We start from the raw sequence: 17,334 nt of genomic DNA on the forward strand, positions 1-17,334 counted from the left end.
CACCTGTGCCAAATGCAGGGACGATGGACACTGCAACTGCTGTAAAGTTTGAAACACTTTAAAATAAAACAGACTTGTGTATCCATATATTGTGAATGTGTGTCTTTTGTATAAATATGGCAGATATTTCTGAAGGTTTCCATGTCACACACAAAGACTCTGTGGTTCCAGCTTTCGCAGTGAAGCACAAGCGATTTGCTACTGCACTGGGCATTCCAATGTCCTCCTCTACCCACACAGTGGCATCTTTTGCCATCTGGCTCAGACATGGCTTCCCAGTACCACGGTGCATCTTCCTGGGTTCTTGTTCCATCACAAAATTCCCTTTTGGTGTTTTAATTCAGTGATGGCCAATGAAAATGAAATGACAATTTTATTCTGTATGTGTACGAACATGTCAAAAGCGATGGACCATAACTTCACTCAGACATTTGTGTCAAGTCAAGTCAAGTAAAGTCAAGTAGCTTTTATTGTCATTTCAACCATATATAGCTGCTGCAGTACACAGTGAAATGAGACAATGTTTCTCCAGGATCAAGGTGCTACATAAAACAAAGACATGTAAGTAGTCTTAGCCACATAAAGTGCAACTGTGCAACCTGGTGCAAACAGTGCAGGACAAGACAAACAAGACAGTGCAGGACAAAAAACAGTGCAGACATAAAGTTACAAGACAATACAAAAAGTACAAAAAAATGCAATACACAAAAGACAATAAACAGTAACAGAAACAGTGCCGACCGACCAGTGTAAATACTGAATGTTCAAACAATATTTCGTGCAGTAACATTAGAATGAACACAGTTTCTTAGCAGCAGGTCCTTTGGATAATATATAGAGTTGTGCAAAAGACGTGTGTACAAACATACATTGAAGACTGAAGTGTTAGCAAGTTTTCATTTTATTCATGTCATTGTATTAGCAACTTTTCATTCTGTTTTCACACAATTTTTTATTGTTTTGACTATTTTGTATAGATACGGCAGACATTTCTGAAGGTTTCCATGTCACACACAGAGGTTTGGCCTGCCTTGGATCTGAGCTACTCTGGGTGAACAAATGCAAATGTGCCAGGCCTCATGGGTGATGGGTGTGTTTGCACAACAAAAGCAGGAGGAGAATCGAGCTGAAGAACTGTGAAAATCTCAACAGGGGGGAATCATACCTTGGGACCTGCACCAGAAAATAAAAAAGTCAGTAAATCTAGTGTTAAACAAAGTAACTGCAATCACCCCACAACATGGTGAAAACAGGAAAAAACGGTGACAAAATCATTGCCACTGATCAATGTCAATGTCAATGATCATTGCCAATCATTGAGACTGTATTAGATATGAAAAAGTATTCAGTATTCAGCTAAAATCTCAGCTTTTGAGCATGATAGGTGCATATAAATGATACCAAAATGTTAGTTGTAACCCCCCTTTTCACATAGTGCAAGTTTAAAGATCAGACCACGTAATTTTTTTGGTCAAAAAATACTCAAAAAGCTAACCTGCGGGTCAACTAATTCCCCTCTTGAGCAAAGCCCCAAGTGACTTGCTTAATATGTATTACCTTGCAAATTCTTTCTAAACATAGCTTAGTTCATTGAGTTGCATTTGTGATGACAGTCCAAGCTCCCACCCAATATTCAAACTTAAACAGGTTCCACCAAGTTTTGAACTTAGATCACTGGATTCAAAGTGCAGAGTGCTAAGCTTTACACCATGGATAGAAGGCAGGATGAGTGTGTTCAGCCGATGTTCTAAACCGTTGGTGTGTTGTGACGTGGCAGGTGAATTACGATAAGTTTTTAGAAGATGTAAAAGGATTACCTTCTAGTCTTATAAAAATGTAAAGAAAGTGTTGGTAATATCTCATTACCATGTTGATTAAAATCATGAAATGACTCTATAGTCTTGCATTTTTGACACCTTGGTTTATAACAACGCAATTGCATAATAAAAAAACCACCATGTCACTTTTTAATTCTGAGGTGCACATGAAATTTTGTTGCAACACATATCACCTGCAAGCTCTAGAAGGTCCCACCAAGATTTGAACTCGGATCGCTGGATTCAGAGTCCAGAGTGCTAACCATTACACCATGGAACCTCTCAGGAGGCTTTTGTTGTTTGTATGTTAATCGTTTGGGCTGGTATGTATACGTTCCAATGATTCCGACGATCTGAGAAGATGTAAGATAATTTTGTTCTGTCAGTGCTACGATGTGCTTTGCCAGAGCCCAGACAAACAAATTTTACTTTGTAGCAATCGTGGTGAAACTCCATGTCCCTTGCATAATGCAGACAAACTATGATTGACCTTGATTTTATGAAGGATAGTTGGACTTTGTTTGGACACCCTGGAACCAAGGCAGGATGAAAGCTTTCAGCCGATGTTCTAAACCATTGCTTTGTTGCGACGTGGCACGTAAATTACGATTTTAAGATACACAAGATTTTAGAAGATGTAAAAGGGTTTTGCTTCATCATTGTTAGCTCCATATTACAGGCTGCTTTCTTAAAGTTTATCCATCCTTAAACACAGACTGCTACCCTTTGGTGCAAAGTACTCTGAGGCATGAGTCCTGGCCAAATCAGGCTAAGCTCCCACATAAATTTGTAGCAACACAACAGGAAACATGGCTTATCAGCAAGCTAATGTGGTATTAAAAATTGGATCCCTTTTTTTTTTAAAGTCCAATGTCAACCATTGCACTGTCATCATCTTTAACATCAGTTACAACCAAAACATGTAAACTTTTTTTAATTATTATTATTTTATACCAATTTGTTCATCTGTCAATTCCCTTCTTTCAAATCACTACCAACGGAGAAGGTTCACGGCTTGCATGGCGTCCTTGGAGAGATATGAATTCAGCTACCACATCTTTTCAAACTGATGCCCACACTACGTTAGAGTCAACACACTTAAAAGAAAGCTCTAAATACCCTTTCATATATAAATGAGCTCATAGATCTCTACAATAGATTACCTTGTCTCAGACTGACAGAGTGTAATGGATATCTTTGCTCCCTTAGACTCACTGCCATGGCATTGTATGCTTTCATATACATTGAGTCAATAAGGAACTGATTTTAATTACACACAGAAGGTTACAGAGACAATAATATAAAATATGACTTAAGAAAATAGCATTTACTCATGAGATAATAAAAGGGTAAAGACATTTCTCAACAACTGGATGAGCTTTGTAGCAGGAGTGAACTTCAAATCTAGGACACTGCTGTTTGCACTGGCTGCCTGTCATCTAGAGCAGTGGTCCCCAATCTTTTTTTCGCCGCGGACCGGTCAATGTTTGATAATTTTACCACGGCCCGCTGGGGGTGGGGGGTGGCGGCTATACGATTAAATTAAAATTAATAATTTTAATTTAATCGTATTTAAACATGCCTTTTTAACTCACTACAATGCTAAATCAATGAGAACCCTGAGCTAGTTTCTTTGCAACGAGACGGTTCCATCTGGGGTAATAGGAGACAATGACAAACGAAGTGTGTTGCTTATGTCCAGTTTATTCCGTTGTTTTGTTTTGGTTGCGGTCACTGCAGAAAACCCCGCTTCACACAGATAGCATGTCGGAAATGGCAATAGGGATTTAAGTGCTGTGGTGGCAATCTCAGGATATTCCGCCATTACTTTATTCCAGAACACCGGCAGAGATTCTAACTTTCTAACGACGTCTGTTTCATACTCATTTTTGCTAATTTGTGGGTAAAATTTGAGCAAACACTATATACACGTACACCAGGCACTGTTAAACATGAGAAAGTACCGGTGAACAGAGGAGAGCGATACACACCTTCTCTCCACCAAAGCTACGCCACTGCCGCTTGCAGCTGCTCAGCTCCAGACGTCACCTAAACCCGGCCCGATATCATGATATTTTGCGCATGCGTGGTATTGGTGCGGCTTTAGGTGACGTCTCTCAGCTCCCGGTTAACCTCTCGTTCATGGAAAGTCGCACAAACCAGAGAGAGATACACAGTCAATAAAATGGAAAAATTTAATGTTCCTTGGGCGGCCCGGTACCATTTGGTCCACGGACCGGTAACGGTCCACGACCCGGAGGTTGGGGACCACTGACCTAGAGTACCAGCTGAGCTCACCAGTTTCTCTGTAGATTAAAATGAAGTGTATCAAGGCCATGTTGTGAAATTGTCTTATATTTTGAAACATGACATAGAGGACCTAGAATCAAATGTATTAAAAAAAAAAAAAAACCCAACAAATAAAAAGATTAGCATCATGATGATGGTATTTAACATTATTTTTACTATTGTCATAAGGCACAAAACCACTTTGCTGTTTACACTGAAATAGTCCTGAAAACGTTGAATCCTGACAGCGCAGTGGAGATGAGAGTGCCCTGGATCTGCGGATGCCAGTGGAGCTCCTTGACCTCTTTCTGGCCCTGATGCAAAAACAGCAGTTGTGGAGGGAGCTTCTTTAAGCTTTCAGCTTGTTCACTTATGTCACATGACTCCACCGACAGATCCCATTGGCTGATAACGTCATCTGCTCCAGATGCGGCAAACACACTGGAATCGATGGGACTCCATTCCACCGATGTGATCGGAGCACTGTGCTGCTTGAAGCTGGCCACCGGATGCCCAGACTGAAAGAGAGGACAAAAATAGGACAAGGAACAATATGGAAAACATATCAAATAAGAGAAACTAGAAGAACAAACAGGAACACCAAGTTAATGTTGAGAGCACAACAGTTTAATTCATGAGCATGACTACGATGTGCTCTCTATTAATTTCTGCTCACATATAAAAATGCATTTGTGCTCAAATCTAAACTGTGCAGGTTTGTTTCACCAAAAATTCTGTACAATAATTAAATGAGGTCACCAGGAACTTCTTTTACCATGTGTGTGAAAAAATGGCTGTGCTTAGCGGTGATTTGATACGACTTTGTTCCATAGAAAATAAATAATCTGCATTTGCTTTGCCTATATTCTAACAAGGAAAGTAGAGTAGGAAATAAATGTTTGCATGTTTATTTTTAAATGTGGGTGATGGAAATCTGTAAGAGCATGAGGGATCCTGTGCATGGATTGAATTGTTGTGTGAAATCAAATGACGGAAGTCAAATGAACATCACTCAATTATTATTGGGGAATAATGTTGTAGTTATTGATACCATTACATTACCTAATGCACTATTTCACCTTTTCCAAGACAAGGGTAATAGTTTTCTTTTATAACGCTGAATTAAATAGTGGTGTGAAACAGTGGTGTGAAAAAGTGTTTGCATTTTCCTGATTTTGTAATTTTTTGCACGTGTCACACTTTAAGGTTTCAGATCATCAAACAAATTTAAATATTAGTCAAAGATACCACAAGTAAACACAATATGCAGTTTTTTAAATGAAGGTTTTTATTATTAAGGGAAAACAAAATGCAACAGCCCTGTGGAGAAATTTTGGTCCACTCATCTTTGCAGAATTGTTGTAATTCAGCCATTCGGAATCCAATTCTTGGATTCAGGTCAGGACTTTGACTAGGCCACTCCAAATATTTTACTTTTGGTACGATGTTCTTTTTCTGAAATGCAGTGTTACTTTTATGCCAGATGTAATAGGACACACACCTTCCAAAGAGTTAAACCTTTGTCTCGTCAGTCCACAGAGTATTTTCACAAAAGACTTGGGATCATCAAGATGTTTTCTGGCAAATCTGAGACAAGCCGTTATGTTCTTTTGCAGGCCATGCTATGCAGGCCATTTTTGCCCAGTCTCTTTCTTATGGTGGAGACATGAACACTGACCTTAACTGAGGCAAGTGAGGCCTGCAGTTCTTTGGATGTTGTTGTGGGGCCTTTTATGACAGTAATCAGGCCTGGGTGTGGCTAGAGATATTTAACTCAGGTGTGATAAACCACAGTTATGTTTTAACAAGGGGGCAAACACTTCACACAGGGGCATGTGGGTTTGGATTATGTTTTCCCTTAATAATAAAAACCTTTGTGACAAAAAGTGCGACAAACGTGCAAATAAATAAATAAATAAATAAATAAATAAATCAGGAAGGGGGACATCACTTTATCACACCACTGTTCGAAAAGACATTTAAAGAGATATAAAAGAGAGCTAAGATTGTCGGAGAGAAAACGGAAGAAATCACAACTTAAAGCAGATCTTGACTCTTACCATACGCTCCTAGTCATGTTCTCCTCAGATGTGACTTCTGCCAAAACTTCCTTCTACAAAAGGAAGCTCCACATCATTGTTTCTCTACTCAACCCCAGCTCCACCTGCTTCATCCTTCCTGACTGCAGGAAATTTAGCGTTTTTAATACCTCGAGAAGATTGAGAAAATCTGCAAGACTTTCACTTCTGCCCTAACTGCACCTACATCTCAGTGAGGATTCCCCTACTCCTCCGTTGTCGCATTGCTCATCCGTAGCAGCAGAAGAGATTTTACAACTCATCCAGTCTTGCAATCCTACCACTTGCCCATTGGATCCACTCCCTTCCACTATGCTCAAGACCATCTCGTAGGACCTTCTACCCTTCATTACCACCATCATAAATGGATCCATAACATCTGGTCAAGCGACTGTTATTCCCATCCTGAAGAAACCTCCTCTGGATCAATCAGACATCAGTAACTACAGACCTGTATCACTTCTGTGATTCAGATGGCGCCGGTGAGGTCGGCTGCCGTCATGACTGCTCCGGTTACAATTTGACTTTTTTGTTTATTTTATATTTTTATTTATATAGCTACAGTTTTACTTATAGAAGATGGACATCATTAGATATGACAGAGACACTCATATCTATTGGTGTACAATCCACCCACCCTTCACCGTTTTTAAACTCGCCGAGCGAGATCCTGAGGGGGAACAAAGGACGCGACCCACACCGGCGTCCGCGAGGGAAACAAGCTGGCGTCAGGAACAGGCTGAGGGCATGCGCACACCGTGCTCCCTTACCTAGTATCCTGTTAGCCAACGTCCAGTCTCTGGAAAACAAGCTCGATGACCTCAGGGCAAGGGTCAGGTTTCAGAGGGACATTCGGGACGGCAACCTTCTCTGCTTCACCGAGACATGGCTGAATCCAGCGGTACCGGACCACGCCATCCAGCCTGCCGAGTTCTTCTCGGTTCATCGCATGGACAGAACACTGGAGTCGGCGAAGTCAAGGGATGGTGGAGTGTGTCTGATGGTGAACAACCACTGGTGCGAGTGGTCTTCCTCTTACACGCTCCTGCACACCAAATCTGGAGCTACTGACCATCAAATGTCGGCCCTTCTATCTACCTCGGACCACTGCTACACACCATTTCAGAACAGCTACAAGGCACAATCACATCCACCGTTTGGGAAATTAGACCATGCCGCCATCTTCCTCATGCCTGTTTACAAACAAAGGCTGAAACAGGAAGCTCCAGTTCAGAGGGAGGTTGCACGCTGGACTGACCAATCGGTGCCCGCTCTGCAGGACACTCTGGATGAAGCAGACTGGGACATGTTCAGGCGCAGCTTCGATGACGTCAACATGTTTACGGAAGTGGCTGTTGGATTCGTAGGGAAACTAGCAGATGATACGATGCAGAAAACCACCATCAGAACGTTTCCCAACCAGAAGCCGTGGGTGGATAAAACCATCTGCAATGCTCTGAGATCACGCTCCGCTGCCTACAACACAGGGCTCACCATCGGGGACATGGACGAATACAATGCTGCGTCCCACACTGTGCGCAGAGCGGTGAAGAAAGCAAAGCAGCACTATGGGAGGAAATTAGAGTCACAGTTCCAACATGGTGGCTCTAGGAACATGTGGCAGGGACTAAGGAACATTACGAAATCTAGAACACCAGTTTTTTGGATTGGGGAATGCAGACGCTTCTCTGGCTGACGAGTTAAACACCTTTTCGCTTCGAGGCTGCAGCTAACCACGCTAGTGGTGCTAGCAGCACAAACAGCAGGCACACAGAGAGCTGGAGATGTAAACAAGTTCACCATCTCAAAGCATGACGTGAGGAGGGCATTCAGGAGAGTGAATACCAGGAAGGCAGCAGGACCAGACGGCATCATAGGTCGAGTTCTGAAAGCCTGCAATGACCAACTAACACCGGTGTTCACGGAGATATTCAACCGCTCACTGGAACAGTCTGTTGTCCCCTCATGCTTCAAGCAGTCCACCATTGTTCCTGTCCCAAAGAAACCCCAGCCCACCTGCCTTAACGACTACCACCCTGTAGCTCTGACCTCAGTAGTGATGAAGTCTCTGACAATTATCTCGAAGCACTTCATCACTGCATCACTACCAGACACACTGGTGTACTCACTGTACACTTATGACTGTGTGGCCACTTCCAACTCCACCACCATCATCAAATTTGCTGACGACACTGTGCTGGTGGGCCTGATCAACAACAATGAGACGGCCTACCTAAAAACTAAAACCCTGGAGAGATGGTGCCAAGAAAACAATATCCTGAACATCAGCAAGACTAAAGAGTTGATAGTGGAGTTCAGCACAAAGCAGAAGCGGTCATATCAACCGCTAAACATCAACGGGACCACAGTAGAGAGAGTGGACAGTTTCCGGTACCTGTCTTGGTCCTGTCACATCAACACCCTGGTGAAGAAGGCCCGGCAGCATCTGTACAACCCGGAGATGCTTAAGGGACTTCAAACTACCCTCTCAAGTGCTAAAGACCTTCTATACCTGCACCATTGAGAGGGTCCTGACAGGTAGCATCACTTCCTGGTTCAGGAACAGCACCATGCAGAACAGGCGAGCCCTCCAGAGGGTGGTGCGGTCAGCTGAACGTACCATCCACCCTGAGCTCCCTGACCTGCAGGACATCTACAGCACGTGGTGCCGGAGCAGAGCCAGGAAGATTGTAAAAGATCTCAGCCATCCCAACAATTGACTTATTTGTTGCGTTCAGGGAAACGCTTCCGCTCCCTGAAAGCAAACACAGAGAGAATGAGGAGAAGCTTCTTCCCGCAGGCCATCCCAGGATCTAGGACTGGACCTCTCTCTCCATCCCCACTGTTCTATCCACCCCCCCTTTTTTTTTGCATGGACACTTTAATTCTGGACTGCCATGGTTACTTTAACTGTCGACTTGCACAGCACAGTGCCACTTTATACACTCCATACACTATTTACACACCATAATTCACCTGTGCCCCTTTTCCACCGAGGCAGTTTGAGTGCTGGTTCGGAGCCAGAGCCTAATTTAGAACCAGTTCTTTCTTTTTCGACAGCCAAAGCACCGGCTCTGAACAAGGAAAAGTGGTTCTTTGGTAGCACCAAAACGTTGCTGGTCTAGACTTAATAACCGCTTGCGTTAGGGGCTGTGGGCGGGGCTACTTTTAGCGCATTTGATAATGTACCTAAAGTTTACTAATGTTTAATACACTTTTACTTTACCACAATATAATCACTTATCAGCACACATGATAGTAGGTAGCTACATGCTAAGGCTAATTTTTTCTGTGTTGATGATAAAATAATGTTATGTACTTTCTCAATTACAACCTCCGTTTATACAAATTACATGGAGCTGCATGTACACGTTGGATTCGCCATGTTTGGATGTTAATGTAGGTTCACAAAGCCATGAGCATTAACAGTAAAGCAACATCTGCTATTGTTGATGTGTTTGTGCATGCCGCTGCTGCGCTAAAGTTGCTGCGCTGGGTAACGTGAGACGTATACAGTGACGTCAGACTCGGCTCTGTGATGGCTCTCTAGCCGGTGGAAAGGCAAACTGGTTCTTAAAAGGTTTGCCAGTGGAACCAACTTTGAACCAGCACCAGCTCTGAACCAGCACTTGGTTCTTTTTGGTGGAAAAGAGGCACTGGACATTCTAAGAACACTTTCACTCTGGACTTGCACAGCACCACTTTATACACTATTTACACACCATACTGCACCTGGTCACTTTAAGGACAATCTTTAAAAACCATACACATTTATGTACATGTATATTTATGTATATGTATATACATTATTTCATATTCTCCACATTTCATATTTTTAGATAATTTTCTTATATAGTTTATACTTTCTTATTATTTAATTCTCATTTTATTTTTTGCTTTTTCATTTATTCTTATACCAGACAGTTGCATAAAGCATTTCACTGCATATGTATGTATGTGACAAATAAAATTTTATTTGATTTGAAACTGAACTGCTGATCATCCCAAGTGATTCATCCCCAGGTCATTGTCTTGCAATAACCCTGCATAATGATCTGATCTGCCCTTTAGTCACAGCTCACAACCTTGGGGTAACAATGGACACTCAAATGTCCTTTTCCCCACATATGGCTAATGTGACACGCTCATGTCGACTACTTCTCTACAACATTAGAAGAATTTGGCCATTTTGTCCTCACAGGCTGCTCAGGTACTTCTTCAGTCTCTTGTCATCTCAAGACTGCATTGCTGCAACTCACTGATGACAGGTCTACCTATGAACACAATTCGTCCACTGCAAATTATCCAAAATGCAGTTGCGCAACTTCTCGTCAACGAGTTCTCACATACCACCCCGTTGCTGCAAACCCTCCACTGGCTTCTGGTAGCTGCATGCATCAGATTCAAAACACTGGACCAGCTAACTCTGACCTCAAAGACCTCATCACTCCTCGCACTGCACCTCGTACCCTCAGAACCACCAGCACTGCTTGACTGGTTCCACCCCCTCTCAGGGTAAGAGGTAAGCATACTACAAGACTCTTTACTGTTCTGGCACCAAGAACTTCCCCTAGGGGTCCAGACAGCGGAGTCACTGGTTATTTTCAAACGAGGGAAAAAGACCTACTTGTTAATTAAGCACTTCAACTACTTTCTTCCCTGTTGGTTGTATTTGTGCGTGTGTTTGTTTAAAAAAAAAAAAATCCCACATGAAACAGTGTTTTAGACTCCTGGTATGTTAAGTCTGTAGCCTAGTGAACAAGAGTTCATGTATTCATTGATAGAGACTTAAAAGCACTTTTGTACGTTGCTCTGGATAAGTCCGTTTTCCAAATGCTGTAAATGAAACCATTTCCCACTACAAAACCTCTCAAAATCCTTCAGAGTCCTTCCTGGTAAACACTACTTTTCAGTTCACATCTCTGGAGTTCAATAATCTTTATTTCACTGAACTGGTATGATGACTGTATAAACTTGATTCCATGCTCATGACATTGTAGCGATTTGGAAATTCCATTTTAGACAAAAGTCCCAGCTGCAGACAGATTTAATCTACCTTTAATATAGCTCTACGTATTTGATGGAGTACATGACGGCATGTTTAATAACCAATATCACGGAGTCTGGAAATAAAGCAGACCTATATTGTAATAAATCCTAGACCGGTCCAGTGATCTGATGCACACAATACCACAACAGGTGATTTCTACGGACAAGGCTTTTAAATATACATAAAGTGGCGGACACTTTTCTTTAATTCAGCTTTTGCGATTTTCTTTTGCCCAGAATGCAAGCAATGCCTGCAAGTATCCTGTTAGCTATATAGAAAGATTTACTGTTGACTGTTCTTGTTCATGCTTTAGCATGAATTCATGGTTGACCAATTCCTAAAGCCTCAAGTGTGCTACAAGCCATTTTATATATAAAATTTCCTGTTCTGGATAGTTATGTATTCTACAGTATGAAGAAAACTCTGTAAGTATGGGTTCCATGTAAGTAGCTAATATGGTAGTTAAACAGCTCACCTGGAACTGCCTCAAGTCCCACACCTTCAGAAGCCCATCATCTCCTCCAGATAACAGAAACGGTTCATTCCGATTCCAACTGATGACATTGACGTCTGAGGAGTGAGCCTCATTGGCTGAAAGCATGGATTTTGGTGGAGCTCTGATATCCCAAATGCGAATGGACTGATCCACTGAGCAGGAGGCAAAAACCTGGGCATCAGAACAAAACAACCTTAAGCTCATGATGAAAAGTTGAACTGTTCATATGCAGAATTAGAATCAAAGTTGAACCAATTACTGTATATTACAGTATTAATCAGTCACAAGCGACAGTTGTTGGCTTTACTGACTTACTGTTGCTTCAGTTGGTGACCACTGTAGGTCCTCAACAGACTTGTTATGCGAGCTAAAAGGCCGTTGGTCAATCTGCCAGGAAGTTCCACCTTCTCTTGGCTCCCACACATGAATGTTCTTCTTGCAATCTCCACTCACAAGCCGGCCTTGGAAGCAAAGTGTGACAACATTAATAAAGTGTAAAGAGCGAGATTTGTTTTTCTTTTCTTCTGGGGAATTCCACTGTGATCACTGACCTGGTACTTTAGGAGACCAGTCAATAGCAAAGCCTTCTGTCATATGACCTGAGAAACTGAACAAAGGTGTAGCCTCCTTATGCTGTTTAATGAATGCTGCCATGGCAGTAGAGCTGTTAACAGCTTCCAGCTGTGGCCGAAGATCAAAAATTTCCACCAGACCTTTCTCACACCAAACAGCAGCCAATGACTGCTCACCATTCTGGGTCACCTGAGACACCAAACCAAAGACAAAATGTAATTTTAAGAAACACAGAAATAAATACAGGCTTTTCTTCTGTTGACTGACTTTAGAACCAAGCACACATTTTATTATATATCTATGAAACTTTTGCAAAGATGTCTATTTAATGCCACTTTATAAACAGTTAAAAGTATCATAACCAGTCACTCACTCTGACTCTATTTATTCCTCCATAATGGGGCACCATGGCCAACTCCATCTGTGGCTTATTATCTTCTTCATCATCATCATCATCACTCTCATCACTGCTCTCCTCCTCCTCCTCCGTCTCTTTTTCAGTCCCATACAGGTTGTGCATGCGCATGACAATGAGTCTGGGCAGAAAGAGGTAAATGGTTGAATCTAGTATTTTGGGATTTTTATTTTACCTATTTCCAGTTTCACAAACATTTATATGTATATGTAAAACTGTAATCAAAAAGACAAAAGCAACAATATTAATTTAGATTAATTGAGTTGAGCTCTTATGCCACCCATAAGCCCCCAATAATAGTCAGATGTGCATACAGTTATCATTTGTTGGCCTGAGAAATGTACTTACCTGTTACTGAGAGCCGTGTCTGCTTGTGTACCTGCACACAGTAGCATGGACAGGGGAAACTTCTCTCTTCCTTCTCCCTCAGCATCACGTACTACATCAAAACTCAAACAAGGGGCACCTGTAAACATGTAGGCGAATACATTGAGAGGTTTACTGGATGGTGCCACCAAAGCAGAAATATCATTAACTATTTACTATAAGCCTAAATGTTGAAACAGAAATTATAATCTTAATAAATCAATGGTAAATGAATCACCATTGTCTGTGTGATTTGGTCTTCTGCTTATTGTACTAATCAGGACATTGATTTAGACTTTATTGTTTCTGATCAAAGGATTTGAAGATTTGAAAATTCAAAGGACTCAAAACAATTACTTGTGCTTCTCAGCATATTAGGTATACAAACAAACTGCAGAATAATGCAGTCTTGTATACACTTTTACTGTACATGTGATCAATAAATATATGTGCAAGCAATGAATTAAAGCTGCTTACTAGGAACGTGGCTGAAGTATATGCACACAACAGGCGACACATTTTACCTACTCCTACCACAGTACTGCAGAGTAAAAGCTTAAATGCTTACTACACAATAATAACATGCAATACAACTATTCTGCAAATAAACACACGTAAGCCTAGACACACCCGACAGACTTTATCGAAGGACGATTGAATCAAATAATACCTTGTAGGACAGCATGTAAATATTTGACTGGTTGGAATTGACCCACCTGTCTGGCACTCGTGATACATGCGGTAAGCCGAGCGGTCCATCTCTAGCTCTTCTCCCGGCTGAAGCGGCTTAACGCCAGGCACATACACTTCACTCTCCCCAGCTTCCTCCTCTTGTCCTTCTTCCTCCATCTCATCTTCATCGCTGTCACCCGCTTCCATCTCTTCAATTTCTTCATCTTCACGAGGAAGCGTGTTTTCTTCGGGCGCAGCCATTTTGAGAACAACTCAAGAAGCACTCCAGGGCACACTTCCTGTGACGTCATTTAAAGCGCCCTGCAAGCGTTTTAAAGTTATTATGTATTGCTAAAATTTGCTCGTTTAAATCCATTGATTCTATTAACAGGATAAATGTATGTGTGTGTGTGTGTGTATATATATATATATATATATATATATATATATATATATATATATATATATATATATATATATATATATATATGTGTGTGTGTGTGTGTGTGTGTGTGTGTGAGTGTGTGTGTGTGTGTGTGTGTATATATATATATATATATATATATATATATATATATATATATATATATATATATATATATATATATATATATATATATATAGCCATATAGCCATTTTATGAGATAGGATATCAACACTACCCAGGTACATTATATATTATTAACCATATGATTGTTTCTTATAACACATATAAATTAGCAGATCAGTGGTGAGAATGGTAAAAATTTTTGGTAATTACAGGTAACTACAGAACAGAGCTAATCCTGTACAAAACACAACCAGTTCACAAACAAACTAAGAAAGATAAAAGTGTCCATGCCTCTGGGTAATAAGGGGCTGAGAGCACAAACCTATTTCATCTATTGAACTTCACATAGAATGATGTACGAAAACAGGAACGTACAACACACCTGCAACGTTGAAGTATATGAGGAAAAATTATAGTTACCGATAAAGCCAAAGTATGTAGTTCATAAATAAATTTTTGCCATCAAACTAGACAAAACTAATAAAAAAACAATCTTTATATTGACAGAGAGGATCGATAGCCTTAAGTGTTTACACGCTTGTTTCCATAAGGTAAATAATCTTCTGCCACTAGGAACTGATCATTGCCGGATCTCAATTAAACATAGAAAAACAAAATATATAAATTATAACTTGTCAAAGAAAGGTAATCAGTGAGTACAGAAAAGTAACAATAAAGTTTTACAGAAACTTACTTGAAGTACTAAGTTAGTATTAATGTAGTAGTACACATAAGAATTAGTTTTTATGGGTAAAAAGTATAACAAAAACAAAAAAAAAACATTTTTGTATACAAAAACAATCCAGCATTATTTCCCGTAGTAAGGGTTGAATCAAGTTCAAAGCATAAATATCAGCTTTTAAACCTATTAATTTCCTATTTGATTTCTATCAAGCATTTTCACTGCAAGGGCAAGTAGGTTTCTTAACTTACAATATTAAATGGCACACTATCTGATTTATTTCTTAATGCAAAATAAATTGATTTATAATAACTTTAATATTTTTGTTTTGTTATTTCACTGTAGGGGATTTAGTCCTTCGCATCAACATGAGCCAGATATTGAGCCTGTAAGAATTAAAAAAAAAAGATCTACAGAGATATGATTCAAAGTCAGATTCAAATCTATTTATTTATAGGGTTGTCTTACTTTGAGATATTTAGCTGATTTAGCTGAAACTAAAGATAATCATTAACTGATTGTAAAGTGAGATTATTATTAAAACTGTTTAAATAAGAATGAGTGAAAAATGAAGTGTGCTGAAGCAGTTGGTTGCTCATAGTTAGCCAAATACAAAAAAAATCTACTTGGCAAAGGACACTAATATTTCAGCAATGTTGATATGACATTTATAGAGACGGGACAAGTTCATTCCAAACGCTGGATATGGAGAAGTGATTTACGCTTGACTTTTTAAAATATCATTATTCCTTATATCTATAAGGAATACTTGCCTCAGTTGGCTTGGGATATGTTTTGTCATTTGACTTCGGACATCGAGTAGGGAAGGCTGGTCTATTTTTGGATTTGTAGCTACAGGAATCTAGTGTCAGGAATACAGCAGTGGAGTGACATTGGTAATTAACTCAAGCTGCAGCATTCTGGATGCAATCTAGGGAAATTTTATCATATTCCCAAAAAACAACCAAAAAATTGACAACATATAGCAAACAATTTATACAACTGAGCAGTTGAAGGTTAAGGGCCTAAGAGCCCAGCAGCGGTGCAGGGATTTGAACTCATAACCTATAACTCAAATGACTTAACCACTGATGTGACCAGTTGTAATGAGGGGGACTGAATAAGCACTTCACAGTGTGTGAATTGTATTTGCTTAGGATAATACTTAACTGACAAATTGGTTAAGTATTATCCCAGGGGATAATATTAGGGGACATCAATGTAGGGGTAACATTGCATCTTACTACCACCTAAGTGGAAGAAGTACTCAAGAGGCCTAGACTAAAAAGCATTTTAACAGCTTAACAGAAGGGAACTGAGCCTTCTTCTGGTCCAGCGGTAGCATCCTGTGTTCTCATTGCTGTGGCCCAAGTTTGATTCCTGTGCAGGGAGCTAACCCACCCACTGAAGTGTTAACTCTCAGTGTCGGTCCCTAGCCCGGATAAAATGGGAAAGTTGTATCAGGAAGGATATCCTGCGTAAAACCTGTGGTGACCTCGAACAGGGAGAAAAAAAAGCACATAGGAAGTGAGCCTTTGTATTTCAAAAAAAATCCTGTGTGTTCATCGCCACACAGGATGCTTTTGGTTTTTTGCACTATTCTTGATTAGCAGTTTCTGAAATACATAAAGCAGCCCATCTGCCACCACATTTTCCCCATTCTGATGTATTCAAATGAAGAATTGCACACTTACTTGGAAAAAAAATACACTTTTCTCCATACATTTTTATTTAGTCCTTAAGCGTACTTGTTACAAATCTCTTCTACTCTCATTTTGTCAGTGACTGTACTGTATGTTTGTCCAGCACATTTTTACTTACATTCCAGTTTATAGCATCCAATAAATCAATAAAGTTAATCAGTTTAGAATAAATTATCAAGAATCATGACGGAACCTTCTTAAGAACCTTCTTATCTTGTGTTAGTGTAGTATTAGTGTAGTTAGTGCTATAGCTATAGTTTTATACCTGTATGCATCTGACTATGAATAATCTTTCACCTTGAGGTAAGCACCTCGGCTCAACTTCAGTAAAAGTGAATTATGCATATAACAGACAAACTTACAGAAACTGAATGTTTTCAGGTGAAATGGTATAGCTGCTTTGAAACTGCTTATCTGATAATAAAAGTTGCTTTCACATGAAAACATGACACTAACTTTAAAAAAAACAAAAAACCTACATTTAATACTTGAAAAAGAACATTTGCACTTTCACTTCGACTGCATTTTTAGCTGGATTCTTTCCCAGGATCTGCCCATCACAAGGTACCTAGAGGCAATTTAGTGTCACCAGCCCACACACTGGCATGTTCTGGGAAGGTGGGCGGAAATTAGAGATCTTAGG

At 40.3% G+C, this 17,334-nt stretch overlaps 1 protein-coding gene and 1 non-coding gene across 2 annotated transcripts; both read right to left on the reverse strand.

The window, feature by feature from the left end:
- Positions 1 to 2,025: 2,025 nt before the first annotated feature.
- On the reverse strand, positions 2,026 to 2,097 carry trnaq-cug. The gene has a single exon. It is a non-coding gene; the product is annotated as a tRNA-Gln (tRNA).
- A 2,164-nt stretch (positions 2,098 to 4,261) lies between these two features.
- On the reverse strand, positions 4,262 to 14,048 carry grwd1 (glutamate-rich WD repeat containing 1). The gene is made up of 7 exons (XM_027148163.2): positions 13,801 to 14,048; positions 13,067 to 13,184; positions 12,677 to 12,839; positions 12,282 to 12,492; positions 12,046 to 12,191; positions 11,710 to 11,901; positions 4,262 to 4,624 (listed from the first exon to the last, which is right to left on the reverse strand). Exons 1-7 carry the CDS (start codon positions 14,015 to 14,017, stop codon positions 4,316 to 4,318), a joined length of 1,356 nt encoding a protein of 451 aa, XP_027003964.2. The 5' UTR covers positions 14,018 to 14,048; the 3' UTR covers positions 4,262 to 4,315.
- Between the last annotated feature and the right edge of the window lie 3,286 nt (positions 14,049 to 17,334).

The sequence above is a fragment of the Tachysurus fulvidraco genome, chromosome 3 (genome assembly GCF_022655615.1).
Source record: "Tachysurus fulvidraco isolate hzauxx_2018 chromosome 3, HZAU_PFXX_2.0, whole genome shotgun sequence".
Taxonomy (NCBI): domain Eukaryota; kingdom Metazoa; phylum Chordata; class Actinopteri; order Siluriformes; family Bagridae; genus Tachysurus; species Tachysurus fulvidraco.